Source organism: Meriones unguiculatus, chromosome 14 (assembly GCF_030254825.1).
Source record: "Meriones unguiculatus strain TT.TT164.6M chromosome 14, Bangor_MerUng_6.1, whole genome shotgun sequence".
NCBI lineage: Eukaryota > Metazoa > Chordata > Mammalia > Rodentia > Muridae > Meriones > Meriones unguiculatus.
In genome coordinates, this window is record NC_083361.1 from 25770196 (window position 1) to 25795898 (window position 25703).

The following is a 25703-nucleotide window of genomic DNA, read 5'->3' on the forward strand; positions in this document are numbered from 1 at the left end:
TATAGCAGAGTCTGTTTATTCCTGGTCTTTTGGAGTTCGTGAACTGGGCAGAACACTAGGACAGCCAGGGCTACATAGAGATACTTTGTCTTAAAAACAAAACAAAACAAAAAAAAAAGAAATCTCAGTTTATATTTCTGCACTCGTGTGCAGGCATGGCTTATGCATGTGAGGGCAGAGGCCCATGTTCCTCCAGTGCTCATGGAGGTCGGAGAACAACCTCAGGAGCTGGTCCTCACATGCTACCTTTTCTTGAGGCTAGGTTTTGTGTTGTTGTTCATTGCTGCATACGCCAGGCTGGCTGGACCTAGAACAGAGTCCTGTCTTTGTCTCCCATTTTACCTAAGGTGGGCAAGGGTTAAGTGTGCACACTGCCACTGAGCCGCGCCCCCAGCCCCAGGTGTCTACCCGTCAAACCCTCCAGCCATGGCGGCCTTGGGTCCGTCACCCATCAAAGGCTTGAAGGGGGCAACTATAGTGTTGTGCTTCACCAACCTTGGCAACTAGGCAAAATAAGTCAAGTTGGCAAAGAGGATAAGTCAAAGTTAAATATTTAGGGGCCGGGCATGGTGGTGCATGCCTTTACCCAACACTCAGAAGACGGAGGCAGGTGCATCTCTATGACTTTGAGGCTAGCCTGGCTTACACAGCAAGATGCAGGTCAGCCAAGGTTACATACTGAGACCCTATCAATAATAATAATAATAATAATAATAATAGGAGGAGGAGGAAGAAAAAGCTAGTTTTTTGTTTAGTTTTGCTACAAGGGTTATTTGAGAAATGAGAGTGGAGGACACAGCTCACCATGCCCTTCTAGTCTGCTGCTCTTGAGCTAGCTAAACAGGAAGCATTGTCTCAATAGGTGTGGTCACCACAGCAACAGCAGCTTTGGGAAGATAAGTGGATTCTCAAAGCAGTGGTGATGATAGCTAGCACTTGTGGAGTGCTTATCACACGCCCAGCCCAGCAGTAACCTGAGCACTTTACATGAGAAATTCCCCCAGCTGTCACAACGGTCAGAGGAACCACTGTCAATCCATGCCCCCCACCCGTTTGTATATGTTCACTATTCACGCTCATAGCTGTGGTGGTTTGGATGAGAAATGCGCCCTCCAGGCACGTATCTAAACACTTGCTCCTGGTTGGTGGTATTTGGGGGGTAGAGCCTTGTTGGAAGAAGCAAGTCACTGGAGACGGGCGTTGGGCCAGTGCACTTTCTGGTTTTTGCATGTGGTTGGAGACGTGATCTCTCAGCTTCGTGCTCTGGCCACTATATACTCTCTGTCTCTCTCTGGACTGAAAACCAGAATAAACTCTTTTGTGAGTTGCTCCTGGTCATGGTATTTTATTACAGCAACAGAAAAATAACCAACACACGTAAGGGTATTTTCATACAAGTGTATAATGTATTTTGGGCATATTCACCTATACCCCAGACATAACTTTTTCTTCTCTCTTATTACCATTATTCCCCCACTAGACAATTTTGCTTCTACTTGCATGCCACAGATACATATGATTTCATCTGTATAAAACCCGAGAACCACAAAGGAGAGAAAACACAATATTTATCTTTCCGATGCCACTTAACCTAATTTGCCTAATGTGATTATCTCCACCTGTACCCATTTCCCTGTCAATGACATAACTGCAACTCTTCCTTGAGGATGAAAAGGTTCCATCGTGTGTGTAGGTCACATCTTAGCATGCCTGTACTGTTGCACACCTAGGTTGTGTTCCTAATTTAAGCACTGTGCATAGAGCTACAGCACACATTGATAGACAAGTGGCTCTATATGTTGACTTGAATACTTTGGGTAAATACCTAAGAATGGACAAGCCGGCTCATACGATAGATCGATTTTTAGGTTTGTTTGTTTTTTTCAAAATAGTATGTTCAGTGCTATAGTGGTATAGTAGTGGGCATAACTGCCTTCCAAAATAGCACTTTTTTTGATTTTTTGGGAATTTCACATCATAATTCTGATCTCACTTCCCAGCTCTTCTTTGTCCTCCCGCCTCTGCCTGCCCTTGTGATCCCTCCTTCCCCGCAATAAAATAAATAATAAAAATGAAATAAAACAAGCTCAGTTTGTGTTGTCCACATCCTCACTGGAGCATGGTCAAACTCCCAGTGGCCAGCGTCCTAAAGAAAACTGAGTCATTCTCTTTCTACACCCCGGCCAGAAGCCATCAATTCTGGAGAGGGACACTTCAGCACCCCTACCACAATTGTCAGAGTTCTCCTCAATAGCTTCCTGTGTAGGCTGTTATTTTTTTTTAAGAGGGGAAGGAGGTTGTCACAGCGGTCCTCCATGTCCGTCTTTCTCAACTGTGTGACTGCAGTCATCAATATCATTGTCAAAGTAGCCTCCTTCCTCTTAGTCAGTGGGTACACAGATGATGGGCTTTCACAGGATTATTGCCAACAGCGCAGGCCATAGTAGGGCTGCAGACCCAGACACGGCCCTCAGTGGCAGCACGGACCATGGTGGTGATTCAAAGAGGACCAGTCCAGAAAGTGAACTGTTTCTCATTTCGAGGATCTGTCATTGCCCAGAGCTAAGGGATCCTGGTCAGGGGCATGTTGGGGGTTGGAGGCAGGGGTAGCTGAATTGTGTCTGCCTAAACTCCAGGCCTGCCCAGCTTTTGCAATGGCTCGCCCCCAGGCCAATGTGTAGGGTTTTCCTGTTTTCTTTGTTTGTTTAGAATCACCATTCTGCTGGGTGGAGCAGCACACACCTTTGATCCCAGCAGGGTGGAAGTAGAGGCAGGGGATCTCTGTTGAGTTCAAGTCTAGGTTATTCTACAGGAGAGACCGAGTAAAAACCTGTCTCAAAACAAAACAAAACAAACAAACAAAAAGCAAACACAGACAAAAGAAAAAGAAGCAAGCATAGCCTGGCACAGCGGGACATGCTTGTAATTCCAGCACTCAAGGAAAGAGAGGCAGGCGGATCTCTGTGAGTTTCAGGCCAGCCTGGTCTACAACTCCAGGAAAACCAAGGCTACAGAGAAACCCTGTCTCGGGGGTGAGAAGCAACCCTAAATAACAAATTTTATTAAAAAACTAACCACCATTCTGCTTTCCACATTGACTGAACTAAATTTTCGACAGTAGTATATAAGGGTTCTCTTTTGTTTACATCATTTCCACCATTTGTTTGTTTAAATTTTATTTATGTATTTTGGGTTTCTTGAGACAGTCTCTCTATTATGTAGCTCTCTGTCCTGGAACTTGCTTTGTAGACCAAGCTGGTCTCAAACTCACAGAGATCCACCTGCCTCTACCTCCCAAGTGCGGGGATTAAAGGTATGCACTACCATACCTAGCCATAGTCTTAATGACTGCTATCCCAATTGGGGTGACAGGGAATCCCAACGTGATTTTAATTTGCACTTCCATAAGGGTAAGATTGAATATGTATTTGTGTTTATTAGTCATTGGTGCTTCACTTTTTGAGGTATATTCATTTTATTAGCTCATTTATTTGTGTTTTATTACTTTTGACTTCTGTGTATGCTCTAGATATTGAACCCGCCAGATCAAAGATTTTTCTCCCATTCTGTAGGTTGTCCCTTCATTTGTTTTCTTCCTGTGCAGAAGCTTTTTAATTTTGTGGGATCCCATTTGTCAAGGGTTGATACTATTTTCGGAGAAACTGAATCTTTGCCTACTCCCGTGTCTTGAGGTGTTTTTCTTACCCTTTTCTCTAATCACTTTGGAGTTTCAGGGTTTACATTGTCTTTGACCTATGTGGAGTTTATTTTAAGGGCAACATTAGGGATCAGATTTTCAGACCTGCTCATGCTAGGCACACATTCTACCACTAAGCTTCAATCTTCAAAAATTATCTTCTAACATGTTTCAACAACACAAAATGAAGGCTCAGAGAGGCCAAATACATTACAAATGACTCCAAAGCTTAAAAGCAGCTAAACTCGAATACAAACTTAGACCTACCATAATCAACCACAACCTGGGAGTGCCCCAGCACATACTCCGTGTAACTCTTTTCTACTCTCACTCCAGTCCATGAAAATGAACCCCCACTTTTGGGTTCCCAGCTGTGATGCTGAACACTGCCAACTTGACAGGATCAAGAATTGTCCAGGAGACAAGCCCCTGATCATGCCCATGGGGATTATCTAGATTAACTAAGGTGGGAATGCTTACTCTAAAATGGCCATCCCACGGGCTGGGGTCCTTCCTAGGCTGCATTGGAAGAATAAAGTGAGGCGAGCACAAATATCCACCCTCTTTGCTTCTTGGCTATGAGTGCCCTGTGACCAACCGGCTGCCTCAAGCTTCTGCTTTCACGAGTTCCCCACCATGAGGGACTGCACCCTCCCACTGTGAGCCAAGATAAACCCTCCCTTCCTTAGTGCATTTGTCAGGGGTTTTGTTGTAGAAACAGGAAGTTAACTAATCCACCAGCCTAGACCTCCGCACACACGCCCGCCATTTATTTCAGCCCTGTACTTGGGTATCTGACATCCCGAACTTGACATTTCTAGAAGTATGACATAAACTCCACTTTAATAGAATGTTTTCACGTGAAAAAGAGGATCGTATGCCTCCTGCCCCCTGGTGAAAATCTAAAATAATGTATATGGGTCCAGGGTTGTAGGCATTGGTTGAGATGCCTCTAAAGGCCAGGAGAGGGTACTGGATTCCTTGAAACTGAAGCTATAGGCTGTTGGGTACTAGGAGCAGAACCCACGTCCTCTACAAGAGCAGCAAGTACCTTAACCAGTAAGCCAACTCTTTAGGCCCTAGAAATTACCCTTACCTGCTTCTAAAAAGTCTGGCATTGCTTACTGAAGGCTTTTAAGAAACAGTAAGCTAGGGCTGGAGAGATGGCTGAGAGGTTAAGAGCACTGGCTGTTCTTCCAAAGGTACTGAGTTCAATTCCCAGCAACCACGTGGTAGCTCACAACTATCTATAATGAGATCCCTGATGTACAGGCATACACACAAGCAGAATTCTGTATAATAAGAAAAGAAAGAGTACTCTGCTGAATTGGCTATCCCACAACATTTTTTCAAGATTTATTTACTAAGTATAGAGTGTTCTGCCTGCATGTACACCCGCATGCCGGAAGAGGGCACTAGATCTCACTATAGATGGCTGTGAGCTACCATGTGGTTGCTGGAAATTGAACTCAGAACCTCTGGAAGACCAGCTAGTGCTCTGATCTCTGAGCCATCTCTCCAGCCCGCTACAACATTTTTGATCAACTTTTCAGCTCCAGCTAAAGATCAAGAGACATGATTATTAGCCAAATCCTTGTATTTAGTGTTGGGGTTGTGGGAAGCAAAAGGAAGCTGAGGCATCTATCTGTATCAGCTAAGTCTGTCTTCTTCTGTGTTGTTGTGTGTGTGTGTGTGCACACATACACACGTGTGGAAGTCAATGACACTGCAGGAGCCAGTTCTCTCTTTCCACCAACTTAGTCCTAAGGACCAAACTCAAGTTGTTTCTTCACATGCTGAATCCTCTTGCCAGTTACTGCTGACTCTTCTAACTACATTTCACTGGGCACCGAGTTTGTGTGACACCTTCAGCATATGTGCAGTGGGAAACATGACATGGTTCTTGCTTCCAGGGGTTTAAGGCTTAATAGAGAGAGACAATATATAAACAAGCAAGTGAAATTAAGTATTTTGTGAGTGGTAGAATGGCACTCTGTCTCGATTTTGGCTGAGGCTCCAAGTAAGTAAAATGCCAACTATTCCACCATCAAATGGAAAACCACCGCAAGCAGAAATCCTCAGTACCTTTTGCAACTCTTTACTATAGCTACTCACGCCTAAGTTAGTGGAGAAAATGTGAGTTTAGAAAAAGTTTAAGGCAACTTTGATGCGTTGTAAGTAAACAGCTTGTTCCTCTGCTCTTCCTAGGGAAAGAAACTTCAAGGATTTAGTGTAATTTTGCTATATAACCATAGAGTCAGGGGCCAGTGGTCCAGTGCCTGGCTTACACTGCGGGATTCATCCGGTCAGTACTCATACATAGCTTTACCATGTACAGCCACTGTTCTAGATACACACACACACACATACAGAGAGAGAGAGAGAGAGAGAGGAAGGAGAGAGAGAGAGAGAGCAGTGAACAGAATAGACAAAAACTCTGAACCTTCCTGGAGCCAACGAGCTAGTGGGAATTTTGCTGATGCACTGAAAATGAGTTTGGGGTTTGGTCAAAGTCCACAGTTACTGAGGTCTGAGGCAAAGTATTCCTCTGAGAGTGCTTCTTTGGATCAGAATGTGCTACTGAAAAGGATCATATCGAAGGATTAAAAAAAAAGTTCCATACAAAGAAGCTGGCCATGTACCCGAACACACTAGCAATTAACAATGAGCTGACAGCCAGACCCAAGTTTACCCAAGTGTGAAAGATTACCAGTATGCCCTCAGTGGCGCAAAAGGAGTTTGCATAGATCCCAAGAAGTAAGAAGAGTTAACTGTAAACACCCGGCCGCCAAGAACCAACCTTTAGTCGCAGAACTGAAGCAGCTGACTTAAAACTTCTCTTCTCCCCTAGAAGACAGCCTAGTTGGCAGGAAGAGACTGCCAAGGGGAAAATCTAGGCAGAGCTATAGGGCCCATTTCCCCGTTTGCTCAAGCTGGGAAAGACAAGAAACTTCTCCTTTAATATTTTCATTATCATACTGAATGTGTTAAATTACTGATTTCAGGTTAGTAATCAACCAGTTGGTTTTAGTTAGTTTGTTGGCTTTTTCTTTTTAACTTGATAGACCAAAAAATGTCCTGAGGTTTCTAACATATTTCCTTTGAAAGTACAGAAGAATTAAGTCCACACTGGGTTTATTTTCACCATGCAGAGGGAACCAACTTAACTTGCGTGTGGCACCAACTCCATCTCATTTCTTCAGCATAGAGTTACACAGATCACCACAGAAATCTGCAAGTCCACAGGAAAAAATTTCAACTTTGCTTTTATCTAGAAATTACTCTCATACGGTTCTTAAAAAGCCATTGGCTGGAAAGACAGCTCAGCAGCTACAAACACTGGCTGTTTTCCCAGAGGCCCCAGGCGGCATCCCCAGCACCTACATGGCAGCTTATAACCCTTTGTTAACTCCAGTCTCAAGGGATCTGAAGCCCTCTTCTGGCCTTCACTAGCACTATATGCACATGGTACAAAGACATACATGCAGGCAAAATACCCACACATAAAAAGTAAATAAAAATAAATAAGTTGTTTGAATAAAACTTAAAGCCCTGGCATTGCTTGCTAACGACTTTAAAACAATACGGTTTGCTGAGCAGGTGTTCCTACAACCTATCTTCATTGATCGAATTTTCAGCATCATTAGCCAAATCTTCAAAAACCGGTGCTGAAAAGCTAAAACTCTAACATGTGCTTGAGGATCTTACGGACAGAGACAGAGACAGGCAGAAAGAGAGGAAGAACCAAAACTACACGCCTCTTCTGTTGGCCTATGAATAGAGCTTTGGGAATAAAGAAGGCATATCATATTATTTGCTGTGAAGACAAAACTCAAAAGGACATTTGCTGAGAAGATAAAGATCAAAAGGGCACTTTAGAAATGATAGCCCCATGGCTTTTCATTAACTTAATCAAGATTTAGTGAACACCATATGCTACCCCAGGCTTTGTTCCAGATGCTACGAATGCTTCAGTGAAAAACTTAAAAGTGAGCCGGTTGTGGTGGCACACACTTTTAATCCTAGCACTCTGGAGGCAGAGGCAGCTGAATTTCTGCGTTAGAGGCCAGCCTGGTCTACATAGTAAGTTCCAGGCCAGAGAAAGCTAAATAATAAGATCTTGTCTTAAAAAAATTTTTAGTTAAAACTTCCTATTCTGGCTGGTACACATCTCTGTGAGCACCTTTAATCCCAGCACTCAGGGGGCAGTGGCAGTTGGAAGCCGCCTGGTCTACAGAGCGAGTTCCAGGACAGATAGGGCTACACAGAGAAATAGTGCCTCAAAACAAATGAAACAAACAAAACCCCAGAAAACAAAATTCTGATCCTTCAATGTTTACAATTATACAATATAAAAATGTATCCTGTTATACATTTACAATAAACACAGATACACACACACACCACCTTTTCTGTGGCTAGTATCAGAAGCATTTTCTTTTCTTTGTATCCAGAAAGATCTTTCCTTGGTAGGCACAGAGTAACAGCACCATCATGCCTACAAGTTAATGAGAAAACAAGGCAAGCAAAATAAAGGGCAAATCATTAAATAACATCTTTAATCATTAAAGTAACAGTGAAGAAACATACAAACAGATTTTAACTAGTAAATTAAAGACAAAATAAACTCAAATTAGAGGGTTTTTATCTTTCTGCTCATCAGCTTGACAAGATAGAAGGAATGAACAGTATTCGGTGCTGATGAAAGTATATACAAAGTAGCCTGTCAGGCATCACAGAATGTAAGGTGATATTCAACCTTATAACTAACATATTCATTGGAATTGTAAATGTGCCTTCCCTTTGACCTTACAAGTTAAGGTCAAGTACATTAAGAACACAAAAGGTATATATGTATGAGAATAGTTGTTCTCTGAGCACAGTGGAACATACCAGTAATTCCAGAACTCAGGGAGACAGAGGCAGGTGGATCTCTGTGAGTTCAAGGACAGCCTGGTCTACAAAATGAGTAGACCAGGACAGCCAAGGCTACACAGAGAAACCCTGTCTCAAAAACAAAACAAAACAAAACAAAACAAAAACCAAATAATAATAATAAATAGTTTTATTTATTATGACAGCAAATAACAGAAAATAACCTAGTAGCTCACCAATAATAACTTATTATATTTCCATATAATAGACTTCCATGCAACTACTAAAAAATAGTATACGCTATTACTACAAGCATTGTAAGTTGGTTAAACTTTTTAAAGTGTATTAGTAAGAAACAGATAGTTTAGTATAATCTTATTTATTTACAAATTTAAATATTTGTGTGAGACACATGACTATAGAAAAGAATTGTGAAGATTCTAATAAAATTTTTAAAAAGAAATCTCCCTTAAGGATAGATGAGCTAATTTGGGTGCTTTTAAAAAAAACAAAAACAAAAACAAAAAACTTATTTTTATGTGTTTGAGTATTTTAACTACATGTAAGCACACCATGTGTGCACATGTCATGGAAGCTAGAAGAGGGTGTCAGGTTCTCTGGAGCTAGCATTACAGCTGTGAACAGCACTCTACAAGTTAATTGCTGGGCTATCTCTCAAGTTCCACAACTATTTTTAAACGAGCATTTATTTACCCCTTCATTCAAAATCCATTGTTCATTCAGCAATACGAATTACACACCTAATAGGTGCCAGGCAATGGACAAACAAAACAATCCCATCTATTAATTTAAAGGTAGAAGTACCAGCACGAGAGAGGCAGAGCCAGAAGGATCACAGCAAGTTTAAGGCCAGCATAGACTAAAAAGAGTAAGTTTGAGGCTAGTCTTGGCTGCAGGGTTAAACCTCATCTCTAAAGAAAGGAAGCAAAAAGTTAAGAGAAAGGAAAGAAGAAAAGTAAGAAGGAAGAAGAAAGAAAGGAAGGAAGGAAAGATGGAAGGAAGGAAGGAAGAAAGAAAGGGAGAAAAGAAGGAAAAAAGAAAGGAAAGTAGGAAGGAAGGAAGAGATAAACAGACCAGATGCAGACATGGACATGTGCTTTCTCTATGCCATCCATGTCCTACTTCAGGGCTCTGCCAACAAGAAGGCCATCATCAAAACTGAGCCGATGTCAGCATGATAACCTTGAACCTCCAAAACTGAAAACTAAATAAACCTCTTTACTTTACAAAGTCAAATAAACAAACAAATAAATAAATGTAGAAGTTCTTTTTTAAAAATAACAAGAGCCAGTGTTGGTGAGTTTCAAGAACAACGGAATCACATAAACTATTGAGAGCATATAAATTTGAGAGGGGGCGGAGTTTAAAAACTGAGAGATGAGAAAAAATTACCAGACAAACAAAAAACAAGAACAAAAAAACCACAATAACAAAACGAAATAGGGACCCAGCACAGTGGTCCAGAGGATGACCCTGAACCTGAGTTTAGTCCCAGACTCCACATAGTGCAAGGAGATAACCGCCTCATTCGTCGTGTCTTCTGACTTTCCCACGAGTGTATGCAGGGACACAAGCGCACACACCAAACAAATAAATATAAAAATAAAAAGTATGTATGCACACATGGACATACATGAAAATATTTAGGATGTGATACCAATTGCTGTGTGAACATTTAAGCGATGTGTTACTTCTTCAAAATTCAGGTCCTTACGGAGTAAGTACCTGACTCTGGGTACTTACCAGTCTGTAGATGTTAGGTAGGCAGCGAGCCCAGAGCCGTCTTGATTTCATCTGATGATAAACTTAAAAACAAAACAAAACAAAAACCAACGCTCTTTAAAAATTCGTAAGAAAACTCGCACCTTCCCCCTAGTGGCCTAATCTACCAGGTACAGCATTTAGTTGTGGACAGCGAACATCAAATACCAGAACAGAACCCTGGTCAAGTTCAAAGTCTGACAACAGCAACTAGGGGTCATAAAATGAGTGAAACGACCGTAGAGCCCTGAAAGATGTGCTCTCCAAGTACTCAACATACTCGGGCCAGAAATAAGAACACAAACACACACAAAACACACACATAGCAACTATACCGCGCGCGCGTGTACACACACACACACACAACGGTTCTCTGGCCTTTTTTTGCACCCTCTTTGAGCCAGGCAATTCCCGAAATGTCTGTGGACTGTGACTGAGATGCTATGCGGGATAACCGCATCATCCGGAGCTGGGTCGAGAGTTGACGGTCTTCTGCAATCCACAGGGTAAAAAGCGAGAAACCCAGCGCGCGGCGTGGTGGCCACGCCCCGGCTTTCTCCGCGCACAGGCATTTGAATCCTGGGGTTTCCCGCCCGTCCCAGGTCCGCCCCTTCCGCAAGCCCCGCCCACCCAGGGCTGGAGGGCGGGGAAGCGCTAAACGCCGATCCGTGGCTCTGGGATAGACTGTGCTTCCTGCGCCGCCGCCGTCAAAACTCCGCAGGCTTCCCTGACGATCACCGAACCGTATTAGAGGCCGTGCTCCTGGTCCCCTGCTGTCTCTGGTTGTCGCCTCGCCGGAGCTATGGTGAGTTAAGCCCCGGGTCCTCGCAGGGTTTGGGGCTGAGGTCCGCCGACGCGGTCGGGGATCGGCCTCCGTTCCCAGTGACGCGGGGCGGTGGGAGAGGGAGCTTGGCTCACGGACGGGCTCCGGCAGTGATTCAGCATCTGCGGCCTGGCCGGCGAGGAGCGGTCGGTGGCCCGGGCGGCCTTTCGCGCGGCCTCTCCACTTTACACGGGGACCAGGCGCTTCTTCCTCGGCCAGATGGCCTCCCTCGCGCCTCAGTTTACTTCGGTGGTCGATTTCAGGAGGCCTTGTGGTCCCTCGTGACCTGCATAGGGAGAGGATAGGGCTGTGTGTGTGTGGGTGCACCCAGCACCGGCAGCGCGGACCTGAGCCTGCAGTAAGGTCCATAGACCATGCTCATTTTCCTCATGGGTCCATTTGGCTTAATGGAGCCATCGACAAAGGCTCCCATTCAGTCACTTGTTCTGGCACCTAGTTACAGATGAGAGGGGAAGTGATGGACTCAGGTTCAAAACGTAGTGCCATGGGCTGCTTCCGTTGAGCCTGCCATTCGAACTCTTGATCTTCTCACCCTCGCTAATATCCCTCTCCCAAGTGCAGACACACTTGCTTTAGTAATGAGGTTAGAGCGGTAGCGGTTCTGCCACTGTAGCTATTTGCATCCACCTTTTTTCCGAGGATTTCTGTATGTGTTAATTCATTCAGTGGCAAGGTGCAAGAAGAGAGCTCAAAGTTAAACAAAACATAATTTTAGTCATAATGTAAAGATAAAGAGATATGAAAGAAGCTGGGTGTGGTGGCACACAGATTTAATCCCAGCACTTAGGAGGCAGAGGTGGGCAGAACTCTGAAGCTGGCCTGACCTACAGGACAGCCAGAATGTAGAGACCCTGTCCAAAAGATAAATAGCAGGTAGATAGATAATATATAGCTAGATAGAGTTGGGCATGGTAGCACACCCCTGTAATCTCAGCACTTGGAAGGTTGAAGCAGGACTTCAAGGCTATTCTCCCTAGTATATAGCAGATGAAGGCCAGAATGGGGTGCATGAGACTGTCTCAAAGACCTGCTGGAAGCTGTACTGAGAATTTGAGGAGAAAAGATGAAACCTTCAAGAGATAGACATTTGAGTCAATTTAAAGAAAATGCCTTTGGGAAATTATTAGAACCCTGTGTGAGAGAGTGGTGTGAGGGAGGAGAAAGAAAAGTTGATGTGTGCATACTTTCACAGCTGACTGCCTAAGGGCAGTGCTGGGAGAGTGGCTAAATATGAAGTTAGGAAGACCCTAGTCCATCCATCCCAACAGCTCAGTTAAGGTAGTGACCTGCAAACTGAGTGCTATAATGTCTCAGGAAAGTTGCACTAGCTGAAAGGCTTGAACAATTAAACAGAAACACGTCTTAATGTTAAAATTTGAGGTTTGTGATGTTCTCATGTTAATCTGTCTCTTACTTCCACTTTCAGTTTCGAAACCAGTATGACAATGATGTCACTGTTTGGAGCCCACAGGTAAAATGTTTTATGCCATATTTATGAGGTGACTTAATGAGTGCAGTAGGTACAGAAACCTATGAGATTGTAAACTGGGCTTGGCAGTGCACATCTTAATCCTTGTTGGTCAAGAGGCTGAGGCAATAGGATCATGGAGCTGGAGACCAGTTTGAGCAATTCAGTAGAACTCTATCTTTAAAAGAAAAGTAAACAAGCTTCTGAGATTATAGGCTGTGAAATTAAAATTAGTTTTAAAAAGTGAAATTTAATTATCCTCATCTGAGATCTGGAAAGTTTAATTTTTAGTTTGTAAAAGGATCTTCTAAGATGAATATCAGAATTATTTATTTATTTTTGGTCTTTAGGGCAGGATTCATCAAATTGAATATGCAATGGAAGCTGTTAAACAGGGTTCAGCCACAGTTGGTCTAAAATCAAAAACACATGCAGTTTTGGTTGCATTGAAGGTAAGTGAAATGATAAGCTTGTCTTCTTCCATCAGGAAACAGAACTATCCAATGTAAATTTCACTGATATAAAATAGAGCTGTAAACTAAAGTACCATACTGTGTCTCTGTTTAGAGGGCGCAGTCAGAACTTGCAGCTCACCAGAAGAAAATTCTCCATGTCGACAACCATATTGGTATCTCAATTGCGGGTCTGACTGCTGATGCTAGGCTGCTATGGTATGTGTGTTTTATTTAGTTTTGTTCTTATTTATTTATTTGGGGAGAGGGTAGGCAGGGCTTTTCTGTGTAGCCTTAGCTGTCTTGGACTTGCTTTGTAGACCAGACTGGCTTCGAACTCACAGCAGTCTGTCTTCCTTTGCTTCCCTGAGTGCTGGGATTAAAGGCATACACCAGTATGCCCAGCTAATGAACTTTTTTGTTTGCTTGTTTTTTAAAGTGCCCAGATAAAGTATCTTAGGAGGGTATCTCCTGGAATATTGTACTTTTTAATTGTTTTTTTTATTTGTATGGGTGTTTTGTTTACATGTACATCTGTGTATCAGTGTGTGCCCTGTTCCCTCAGAAGCCAGAAGAGGACATTAGTTTCCCCTGGTACTGGGGTTACAGAAGGTTATGAGCTGCCATGTGGATACTGGGAATTGAGCCCAGGTTCTCTGGAAAAGCAGCTAAGCTATCTCTTCAGCTCCCAAAAAATCATACTTTGTAATATTGTAAATTCCTGAGGGTGTGTTACTAAGTATTTCCATTTCCAAATTCTTACAGTACTACTAAACATCCTAATGCTTCTGAAAGTCTCTGAATGTAATAGTTGTTGACATGTATATTATTTCAAGACTTATATCCCTAAAAGCTGGATACTTTCTATTTAAGGATGACCTGAACCATTCTAGTTTTCTTCACTCTGTCAATATTTATTCATTTGTTTTCACAAAGCTCAGTAGTATATAATATGAATATAGAAAGGTGACTTGCTTATAGATCTTGTCCTCAGGAAACTTAAAAACTTTTATTTATAACAGGAGGTGGGAACCAGGGAGTAATAGGCAAATTTCTATGACTGCCCTGGCAAGATGGTTACTTCTTGTTGAGAAATAGCACATAAGTTAGGTGGTAGGACTTTGAGATCACACCAATTAAATTCTCACTTAGTAGCTTAATATCTGAGACTGGGCTAATTAAATAATTTTTTCTGAGAAGTAAAACACTTAACGCATGTTACTTTCAGAAAGAGGTGGGGAACTAAAAGTGCAAAGTAGCCAAAGTTCACCATGGTTTGACTAGGAAAAGAAGGTGAGAGTAACGGCTGTATTGCCATTTGTTAAGATTTTCTAATTCAGTCTCCTTAAGCCAGTAGTAGAGTGACACTATGTGTTTCTGCTCTCAAAATATATATAAAGTGTAGTATGTGGTCAAATATGCTGCTTATTTTGCCTATCTAAAATAGTATCATGCCAGCATCCAGTTAGTAAGACGTGGTGTGTGCTTTTGGTGTTGTCTTTTCAAGTTTGATAAGTGTTTTATGTTTAAAGTACATTTTAGCACACCTTTAATCCTGCCATTTGGGAGGTAGAGGCAGGCGGATCTTTGTGAGTTTGAGGCCAGCCTGGTGTACAGAGTGAGTGCCAGAACAATTAGGGCTACACAAAGAAACCCTGTCTCAGGAAAAAAAAAAAAATATATATATATATATATATGTATGTATGTATTTATATGTGTGTGTGTGTGTGTGTGTGTGTGTGTGTGTGTGTGTGTGTTTATATGTTCTCAGGCCTCATTATGTTTAGGTCCTTAAGCCCACGTGGAATTGGTGGGCCATGTTAAACAGTACACTTTTAGAAAGCCGTAGAAAAATGTTGACATCTAGCCAACATTTGGTGAGGGCTGGGAGGTCAGGGAGCTTGCCTCTCTTATTTGAGTTCTGCGGTGTGATTTCCACACTACAGAAACACCCCCAAAATAAAACTTGGCCATCAGATGTGACATGCATGTACTAGGAAGTCAATGTGGAGAGAAAAGAGCATAGCGGTCGGTTTCTGATTATCCTCTTTTTTAGGCACAAAATTTTGTCTCTTCTCTATTTACCAGGCTTGAATCTTGTCAGGATTATCAGTGAGATTCAGGTGAAGGATGACTTGTATCTCCTCTAGGGTGGCACTTACACCTGCTTTCAAGAAAAAACAAAAAAACTTTTCCATTTTTTTTCTGGTTTGAAAACTAAAATTCAAGCATATGGCCAGGTGGGGTGGTGTACACCTTTAATCCCAGCACTCAGAGGGGCTGACACAGATTGCTTTGAGTTCGAGGCCAGCCTAATCTACAAAGCAAGTCCAGAACAGCCAAAGCTACACAGAAAAACCTTATCTCAAAAAACCAAAAAAAGTTAAAGCGTATGATTGCTGACAGTGGGAAGGACAAGGAAGGAGGGGGTTCTTTTTTTCGGGTTCACTTTCTCCATTCTGTAAGACATCTGAGTACAGGATTTTGTACAGAGGAATAATTTGATCATTTATTTAGTTACTAATTTATTAAGCATTTTATATTATGAAGCTGGTTTCAAATTTCTGGTCTTCTTGCCTTCACTTTCCAAATGCTTGATTATAGGGATAAGCTGCCTTGCCTCACCTGGTCATTTCTTTTCAAAACTTCATGTGGTCCCAGAATTTAGTACACACTCAAAGGAATCTGTTTGTTCATATCTTACCTTTCTGCCTTTCTGATTTTCATGGATGTACTGCATGAAAATGTTTGCAGGAAAGCAAAATGGAATCAAACTGCTTTGTTTAAATATTTAGGTTATAGTCGTTCTCTGTAATATGAATTAATTTTTTTTTTTTTTTTTTTTTTTAGTAATTTTATGCGCCAGGAATGTTTGGATTCCAGATTTGTATTTGACAGACCACTTCCTGTGTCTCGTCTTGTGTCTCTAATTGGAAGCAGTATCCTTTATGTTGGCATTTATAAATATAAACTGTAAAGCATTTGGGTACTTAGTGCTTGTCTTAGTTATTTGGAATGTAATTCTATAAAACAAATCAGATTGTGAAAGTTTGAGGAATTGGATTACTCTTTCACTAGCCTTTATAAACAGTTGATATTTCTAAGACACAACAGCCCAATTTTAGGAAACTATTCAATTTATCATTTTTAGAGAGTAAGGTTTCTGAATGGTTCTAGTTACCGCCCAGAGTTCTGGCCCTTTATATTCAAAACAAATCCATAAGTAGGAAAAGATTATTTTGTTAGTGTTCATTCTTGGCTTTGGTAGAAATTAAAACTTTGTATAATATTAGGCCAAAAGAATACCATTCTGTTACTTTCTTTTAGAAGCTCATGGAGCAATTAAGAAGCTAGAAGTCGGCAGGCAGTGGTGGCACACAACTTTAACCCCAGCACGTAGGAGACAAGCAGGTGGGTTTTTGTGAGTTCAGGACCAGCTAGTCTACATAGTTCAGGACAGTCAGGGGTACATGTTGAGACCCTGTCTCAAAACACCAAAGAAGAAAAAGCTAAAAGTTTTTAATGTATTATATGTTGAAACAGGCTCCTTAACTAGTTTCAGAGACCCAGATTCCAACACAGCGCTATGGCCGGAGACCATATGGTGTTGGGCTGCTTATTGCTGGTTATGATGTAAGTTCTCATATTGTCTACTTTTCTGTTTCAGTGCCAAAGTACCTGACACAAACAACCTAAGGAAAGGGTTTATTTTGACGTTAACGATTTGAGGAGACAAAGTTCATCGTGGTAGGGAACTAGAGGTGGCCAGTAATGTTGCACTACACTTGAAATTCAGGAAGAGATGAATGCTGGTATTTAGCTCATTTTCTCCTGTAGTTAAAGCCCATGAGGTGGTGCCAGTCATTGTGAGTGAGTTTTCCCTTTTCATTTAAACTTGTCTGGAGCTGGGCCTGATGGCACACACTTTTAATATCAGCACTAGGGAGGGAGAGGAGGCAGATCTCTGATTTTGAAGCCAGCCTGGTCTGCAGAGTGAGTTTGAAGACGGCCAGGAATACATAGAGAAACCTTGTCTTGAAGAGAAAACAAAACAAAACAAAAAAACAACTATCTGAAAATGCCCCTCAGACACACTTAGAAATGTGTCTCCTAAATAATTTAAATCTAGTCAGATTGTCAATGAAGATGAACCACAGAGCTATCACAGTTTTAGCCTAGATGTTTGAAGCCTAGAAATGTTGTACTCTTTACCTCAACCAAAGTTGAGAATTACATAGTGTGTTTTTCTGCTTATAGGATATGGGCCCTCACATTTTCCAAACCTGCCCATCTGCTAACTATTTTGACTGCAGAGCTATGTCTATTGGAGCCCGTTCTCAATCAGCTCGTACTTACCTGGAGAGACATATGACTGAATTCATGGACTGTAAGTAGTTTGGTTTACTATATTTTGTTTAGTTTTCCTTCTTCTAGTCTTCATTTAGTTAACAAATCTATCCTAAATGAGGAAAACTAATAGTTTTTAGTTTTTAAAGTCTTTAGTTTTAAAATCTTATGTTCATGGCATGTCTAGTTTTGTAACATGTGCTAACTTTTACTTATAGCTACTAGGAGAACTTTATCAAAATGTAGCTGTATCTCCAACCTTGAAAATTCTCGATGCATTGGGTCTGAAATAGGTACCAGTCAGAGTTGAAAACCATTATACTAGTTGCTGTTTGTAAGTTCTATATACAATTTCTCATCTGTAAGTCTGTTTCTTCTTTAGGCAATATAGAATCTCTGCGATAAGTGGCCCATAAATAAGTAAAAGCAGTATAGCTGTGGGAAAAGAAGGTGAAGGGTATAAGATGATGAGCTGGTTTTCAAGTGCTTTGCTTCATATTAAAGAGGGTTAGTATTTCGCTTGGTTGTCCATGTTCTGTTCCTGATGCAGAGGGGAGAGCATTCTAAGTATGATGTTAGCTGTGAGATTTTACAGTGGAAAGTTTCTTCAAATGCTAAGTGAATGAGTGCTTTTATTAGGTAGGAGTTCAGAGTTTATCACATGCATGTTACATCTGATTAAAATGGACATATTGTCAGTGTATTGTGTTGCACTGGTTGACTTTTCAAATGTTAACCATCGTTACATCCCTGAGAAAAACTACCCTTGGTTATTATGTATAATCTTTTTTCCTTGTTGGTGGGTTCTGTGGTGTTGGTGGTAGAAATGGTGCTAGTGGATTTATTTAGTTCTCTTTTTTTTTTTTTTTGAGATGAGGTCTCACTGTGTAGTTCAGATTGGCCTGGAATTTCCTCTATAGCTCAAACTACTCATAATCCCCATCCCACCCCCATTCCTTCCAAGTACTAAGGAAGTAGGTGTGAGCCACTTACTTGGGTATCTTTATTCATTGGGGAGGTTTTCTGTGATTTTGATATCAGGTAAGACTGACCACATAGAAAGACTTGGAGATATATTTATTTATTATTTATTCAGTATTCTGCCTGCATGTGTGCTTGAGAACCAGAAGAGGGTACTAGCTCTCACTGTAGATGGTTGTGAGCTACCATATGGTTGCTGGGAATTGAACTCAGAATCTTTGGAAGAACAGCCAGTGTTCTTAACCTGTGAGCCATCTCTCTAACCCCCTGGGAACACTTCTTAATGAATATAAGAACCAGCATTTTAGAAAACATTCTACAAAACTGGAATGGCATTTGTGAACCAGGACTTTTATTTAACCTAGTGAAAGAACAGATCTTTGGTTTGGTTTGGTTTGGGTTTTGGTTTTTCAAGACAGGGTTTCTCTATAGAACAGAGCCCTGGCTGTCTTGGACTTGCTTTGTAAACCAGGCTGGCCTCAAACTCACAGAGCTCCGCCTGCCTCTGCCTCCCGAGTGCTGGGATTAAAGGTGTGCACCACCACACCTGGCTAGACTAGATCATATTTTTATTAAAAGACATCAAATAGTCATTGCTGGATGATTTAGGTTAGATTATATAGCTAACATTACACTTCTGGCCGTTTTATTCTGTATAGTATGTCACTCAAGCCACAATTTCAGACTACAGACTTGATAATTAAAAGAAGCCTTAGATGATAGTGAAATTAAAAATTATTTTTAATTTATTACATACAGGCAATTTGGATGAACTGGTTAAACACGGTCTGCGTGCCTTAAGAGAAACACTTCCTGCAGAGCAGGACCTGACCACAAAGGTAACTCCTGGTGCCAATTGTAGTGTTAACAGTGCAGTTTAATCCTCAATCTCAAGTAACAACATAGCATGTACTTCAGTTATTTTAAGTTATTTCTCTATTCACCATATTATCTTGTTTTGAAATGTCATGTTTTAAATTGGGGTGGGGAGTTACACAGCAGTAAAATTTCTTTATTTTTTTTGTTTACAGTAGGTAGTCATATCTTCATCTTTTGTTTGTTATTTTTGTATGTTTGTTTGAAACCAAGTCTCATATAACCCAGACTAGCCTCAAACCTATGTAATTGAGGATGACCTTGATCCTCCTGCGAACCTTGGATGTGCTAGAATTACAAGCAGGCACCACTGAGCCCTGTATGTGTGTGTGTGTGTGTGTGTGTGTGTGTGTGTATACAGACACTCTGTAGGTATTCAGAGTACAAGACAACAAGTATCTTGCCTTCATTACAGTCTAATGAGGGGTGAACATTTATTTACATACATAAATAAATGGCATGTTTATTAGAAGGTGACAAATGCTGAAGGAATAATAACACGAGAAAGAATGAGCAACTGAGTGTCAATCAGTAGTGTAGGGGGCATGATTTAAAACAGTGATCAAGGGTGGCCTCACTAACGATGTGAAATTTACAGAAAAGAACTAAAGGTAAGTGAGCTGTACTGGTGTCTACAGTAAGATTATTCCAGTGAACAAGTCCTGAGGCCAAATTTTTCCAGTATTCAAAGAAAGAACGTCAGTAGGGTTGGAGTCAGTGAACAAGAAGAAAATGAGAAGGCAAGAAATCAGAGATAAAGTGGTGGCCACATTATGTCTATCCAGGAGTGGTGATTGAGAAGTGATAAGAAGTGGTTCAGTGTTAGATATTGGGGAATTAGAATTTTCTCACAGGTTTGTTAGGGTCAGAGTAGGATGCTTTCAAGTGTTTGACTGAAGGAAAGAGTTATAATTTTACTGAAATAGATGTGAGAGTGGAAGGAACAAGTTTGGGGATAGGAGTTATAGACGATCGAGTCAGTTTAGGATATATAAAATTCAAAATGCCTGTCTAATTGGTGATGGAGAAGAAGCAGTTTTCAGTTCTCATCAGATTTCTCTGGAAAGTGGTCGAGGTTACAGTTAAAAGTTTTGGAGTCTTTACATAGGAATGACATTTAGAGAGTAGAGTAGGACCTATTTCTAAAGCAAGCAAATGGGTTTGAGTACTGGGCCAAAACCACTATAACCTTAAAAGATGAGGAAATTAGCAGGTGTCAGTAAGAGACTCAGAAAGATGACCTGAGATAGAGGAAAACCTAGAAAGTGAGGCATCATTGAATGCAAATGAAGAACTTTGGAGATGAGAATAAAGAACTGCTAATAAAGCAAGAAAGATGCAAATTGAAAATTACCCATTTCATTAGCAATGGTATTCTGAGGACTTGACAAGCATGTTAATCCATTGGGGAAAGAAAGTCTTGAGAGAAATAGAATATGGAAAAGAGGAATTGAAATATCTCTTTGGAGGAGATAGGTGGGTTTTTTTTGTTTGTTTGTTTGTTTGTTTGTTTTCTTCTTCCTCATTGATTATCCCAGAAAAATAGAGTGCTGCCTGGGAAAAGAGGTAGTATTTTTCACTGTTGTTTAGGGTGGAAGAAATGACATCATGTTTTGTTTGTGTAGTTATAATAATAAGCCAGTGTAGAATGAAGCAGTTATTTAGGAAAGATGGGAAAATGTCCAGAAGTGGAAGCATTGATTATCAGGAAGAAATTGAAGTGTTCATTCATAGTGATGGGAATAAAGAAATATAGACAACTCTGTCTGTCTTCCAATTGCTTATAGTTTCTCAGTGAAATAGAAAAACAGGTTTTCAGCTGAAGGAGAATGGAGAATGTTAGAAGAGAATGTCTAAGACAAGGGAAGATTGGGGGTAGGGGTGTGGTTCAGTGATTAAAGTGCTTGCTTCTGGCACCAGCCCTCAGCACTGGGGAAGGGAAAGGGGACGGTAGAATGATGTAGGAACTAAGTTGTGTAATCATAAAATGTCAGGGAAGGTATACTTGGATTTATTACCTTTAAGTGTGATAGTATTGTAAAGCTATTGTGTTAGTCATTGGTTAATTGCTATTTAGTATCTCAGTAAATTACTATTTAGTATCTAGGTCAGCAGTTCTCAACCTGTGGTTTGAGACCCCCTTGGGGGTCGAACAGTCCTTTCACAGGGGTCACATCAGATATATACATTACACTTCATAACTAGCAAAATTACAGTTAAGAAGTAGCACAAAATAATTTTATGGTTGGGGGCTCCCACAACCTGAAGAACTGCATTAAAGGGCTGCTGCATTAGGAAGATTGAGAACCACTGCTCTAGGGGAAGATGTCATTGCTAGATGATTTATATGAACCATTGAGGCTACTCATAATAACCAGAAGTGAATATTGAATGTGTAATTAAAAGAGCCATAGTTTCCTACCTCTTTTCACTCCTACATATAATTTTTAAAACTTGAGTGCTATGTATATTTTTTTACCTTTTGCATTTTATTATATATGTTAATTTTCCCTCTTCCCCTTCCCCCCATTAGAATGTTTCCATTGGAATTGTTGGTAAAGACTTGGAGTTTACAATCTATGATGATGATGATGTGTCTCCATTCCTGGATGGTCTGGAAGAAAGACCACAGAGAAAAGCACAGGTATGTTAACCAATCATAACATGAGGCTTCAGCTTTACTGTAAGCTGCTGTTCATGTCACAACCATGTAAATTCATTGCTTTTGTCTTTAATTATTGAGGTAGATCCATAATTGAAATAAAAATTTAGCACTGGGTCGAGAAAAATAGTGAAGGGTCAGTAATCTCCATACACACAAAAAGGGAGAAGGGTTTGATTCTTTATTGCTACATAACTAAGGTGACCCCAAAATTTACAGAGTTAGACCACATTTCTCAGAGTTCTGTCATGGACTGAGACATGGCTAGAAGGTTCTACTGCTGCTCGCACTTGGGATCTCATAAATGCTGCAGTCTGACTGAAGAAGAGCCAAGGCATCCAAGATGCTTTTATTCTTTACCCACTCTCTAGGTAGCTCAGAGATTTGGCTGGACAGCTTCAGACTGCTAGGCTCAGTCTGGCTAGGCTCCTGTCTGGCTAGTCTCAGGGCTCCTCCCACAAAGTGGCAGGTCAGAGCTTGCAAAAGCTCAAAAGTGAAGATTGCCAGCCATTCTTAAGGCTAGAACTCAGGACTGATACAACCTCACTTTAGCACATTCTTTAGGTTAAAGTGAGTGACAGGGCCAGCCTAGGTTCTTCTGAGAAGGATCTGGAAAAGAATTTATGTTGGGAGCTAGTTTGGGACACTTTGTTGGCTCTTTATAAATGGTGACAAGAAAAAAAAAACAAGAAAAAAATGCTGATTTTTATTTTTATTTTTTAATTCTGAAAACAAAAGTGATCAATCTAGGGTTATAAATACTTCCTAAAATATGCATTTGATTTTTTCCTCTCAGTCTTATCTCCCTGCCTCACCTCTAAGCTGGTAGGATTACAGGCATGTACTCCACACCATTCACACTTGGTGCTAATGGATGTGGATTTCATAATTGTGCAACATAAAAAGTGATGTAGAAAGTTTTTCTACATATTATAAGATGATGTGTGTAATCCTAGCACAGGGAAACCTCAGCTCCAAAAAGGTGGCGGTGCTATAGTTTCCTCGAGCTTCAGTTGTTGAGTTTTTCTCAGTTTGGCAAAGATGCTATTGGTGCTGTTTGGGAGGGTAAGATTTGCATTTTAATTATTAGCAAGAACTAGCAGTTAGGAAGAATGCTCTAGAGGCCTGCTTTGTTGATTGAACAGAAGGAAGTCTAACAGGTGCTAGCTGTGTTTTAAGCATAGCAGTAAAACATAAGAGAGGCTAAACTGTTAAACAAGACAAATGATAAACAGTAGAATTAATTGTGGGTGATCTTTAAGTTGCCAGAACTAAAATTACATATATATATATATATATATATATATATATATATATATATATATATATATTTAAAGCTTTATTCAAAAATTTAACAGGATATTGCACTAAAATCAGTATCTTCAATATTTTCTAACCACCTTTTCTCATTGATTTTTTTTTATTGTAGTATTTGTGATTTAAGAGTGTATATTAAATGTTCACTTTACAGCTTTTCATTTTTGTCTTCTTTTAAAGCCTTCACAGGCTGCTGATGAACCTGCAGAAAAAGCTGATGAACCAATGGAACATTAAGCATGAAGGATACAGAGACACAAGGATGCAGGGACATTCACTGGTGACAGTAATCTGTATTTTGAACCAGCAGCTGCAGAATATTGGGTGGTATGTGTTAGGAATTAGTCCAGATGTGAGTTTTCTCCAAGCAACTTCACAGAAACCATATAATGGGGTGCATTTTCTTTGAAAGGGTCTACATAATCATTTTCTAGAAAGTATGGGTATCTATACCAATGTTTTTATATGAAGAAAATAGTGTCTTTGCAGTTTTAAAGACAACTGTGAAATAAAATTGTTTCACCTCCTGTTGTATAGAGTTTTTGTTTTTAAGTAGTTTCAACTGTAGATGGCGGCTAATATCACAGTGGTCACTTGTCATATCTGTCAGATTATGTTTTTTGGGCTTTTTTTGGTGATACAGAAAAATACTTGTTAATCAACACAGCTTTAAGCAGTTTAATTTGCTAGCATGTGGACTGGCTACATTACAAATTCATGCAGATACTCTCAGAATACAAATTTCAGGATGCATACCTAGGGCTTGTTCTGATTCAAACTAAGAAGCCAAGCCAGGCTTGGGTTGCGTGCCTTAATCCCAGCAGTTCTGAGGTGAGGCAAGAGGATCAGGAGTTACGGACCTGTGGCTCTGCTACAGATAGAGTTTGAAGCCAGTCTGGGAACATGAGACCTTGTGTAAGAAGTAAGTCACCACCGGGTCATAGAAAAACCCTCTAGAATTAGTAACAACCATTCCACAACAACCAACAGTCAAGAGAGAGACCCGTTCCATTACAGAGATCCCTCCTGCCATCTACTGTCAAAGCCAGGTGCTCATTTTAACCCTGGCAACGAGCTATCTATTCTAACATAAATGGAATCAAACAATGGAATCTTTGATACTAGCTTTCTTTATTCAGCACAATCCTCTGAGAGTGAGATACGTTTAAGAACACTGCTTTTGTGTACTCCTTTTTTTCACATGGAACCATTACAACTGTAGTTACTAGTTTTCCAAGCTCACTTGACTTACCAAGAGGTAACAAGAGAAATGACAACAAACAAGATATAAAAGTTAGATTTAGCAATGAGAAAACTCAGTAGTTTAGGGTCACTGTGGTGTAGACCAACCATATCCATTCACTAATAAACCTTAGGGTTCTTCATGACTGACTCACTGAAGAAACTTTAAAAATGACATATAGTATTTTAGGCCTGCGCCTGAACATGTAGGGTAATGTGCATGGTTTTACATTTTAAAACATGGAGCTTCTTAAGCAGATATCAAGATCTTACATAGCTTCACTAATTCTTACAAAGTGTATTCTGGGGACTTTTTACTGTAACATGTAACTGTATCATTTCAAGTGCTTTCCAAATCACAAATTACTTAAATGTAAAAACTTAGTGTATCAAGGAAAAGTGCCGGGAATGGTAGGGTACGCCTGTAATTTCAGCACTCAGGGAGGCAGCAGTAGGCAGATCACTGTGAGTCTGAGGCCAGCCTAGGCTACACAGGGAAACCTTGCTTGAAAAAAATAAAAGTATACTAGTTGAGGACACAAAGGACTAAAGAGACTTGCTCCAAATGTCTTAATAGTCAAACAATAAGAGCTTAGAGCATAAGTTCTGACATCAAATTTTTGCCATTTTTTTGTTTTGTTTTCAAGACAGGGTTTCTCAATTTAGTCATGGCTGTTGTCCTAGAACTTGCTCTGGGCCACCACCACCCCACAAGTTTTTAGCTTTTTATGTTTGTGCCAGTTCTTCACAGCTGCACATGAAGACGGTTAATTCCTCAAATCATCCTTGTGTCAGTGGGAAGACTTAAAGGACAGTAGGAATTTTACTGTTCAGTTGTTCAGCAGACTAAGTGGAGTAACAGTGCACAGACTGAACAAAAGGGCCTCACAGCAAGGCCCTCAAAGAGGAAAAGCTTGGTAAGATACACATACCTGCCCTTATTAGTGGAAGGCCAGAGGACCTTGGGCATTCTGCTGTATCTGACTTCCTTGAGATAAGGTCTCTCACTGAACCTGGCCCTAGACTAACGGCCAGTAAGCAGCAAGCCTTTCATCCTGTAGTTCTAGGGTTGCTAGTATAAATCACGCTTGCACAGAAATTGGCTTTTTCTCTTTTGGTTTTTCAAGACAGGTTTCACTTGTGTAGCCCTGGTTGTTCTG

The 25703-nt window shown here is 40.7% G+C and overlaps 2 protein-coding genes across 8 annotated transcripts in view; one reads left to right on the forward strand and one right to left on the reverse strand.

The window, feature by feature from the left end:
• The window catches only part of LOC132647175 (uncharacterized), a 55705-nt gene extending 44072 nt beyond the window's left edge, over positions 1 to 11633 (reverse strand). For 4 of the 7 annotated variants that reach the window (XR_009585481.1, XR_009585483.1, XR_009585482.1 and 1 more), the window contains exon 1: positions 10337 to 11633. Coding sequence is in view for 1 of the 7 variants with exons in the window: in XM_060367003.1 (XP_060222986.1) it covers positions 10384 to 10398; positions 10719 to 11546 (843 nt within the window). In the remaining 6 variants the exon portion in view is untranslated. Of the gene's footprint in view, positions 1 to 8104; positions 8196 to 10336 lie in introns of all 7 variants that reach the window. The other 3 variants (XR_009585485.1, XR_009585480.1, XM_060367003.1) reach the window with 3 other exon arrangements.
• Positions 11056 to 23828, forward strand: Psma1 (proteasome 20S subunit alpha 1). Its single transcript, XM_021649604.2, has 10 exons — positions 11056 to 11159; positions 12625 to 12669; positions 13017 to 13118; positions 13234 to 13337; positions 15969 to 16057; positions 16681 to 16751; positions 17376 to 17505; positions 19206 to 19285; positions 21856 to 21966; positions 23482 to 23828. The coding sequence occupies exons 1-10, from the start codon at positions 11157 to 11159 to the stop codon at positions 23536 to 23538; spliced, it is 792 nt and encodes a 263-aa protein (XP_021505279.1). The 5' UTR covers positions 11056 to 11156; the 3' UTR covers positions 23539 to 23828.
• The last annotated feature ends 1875 nt before the right edge of the window (positions 23829 to 25703 follow it).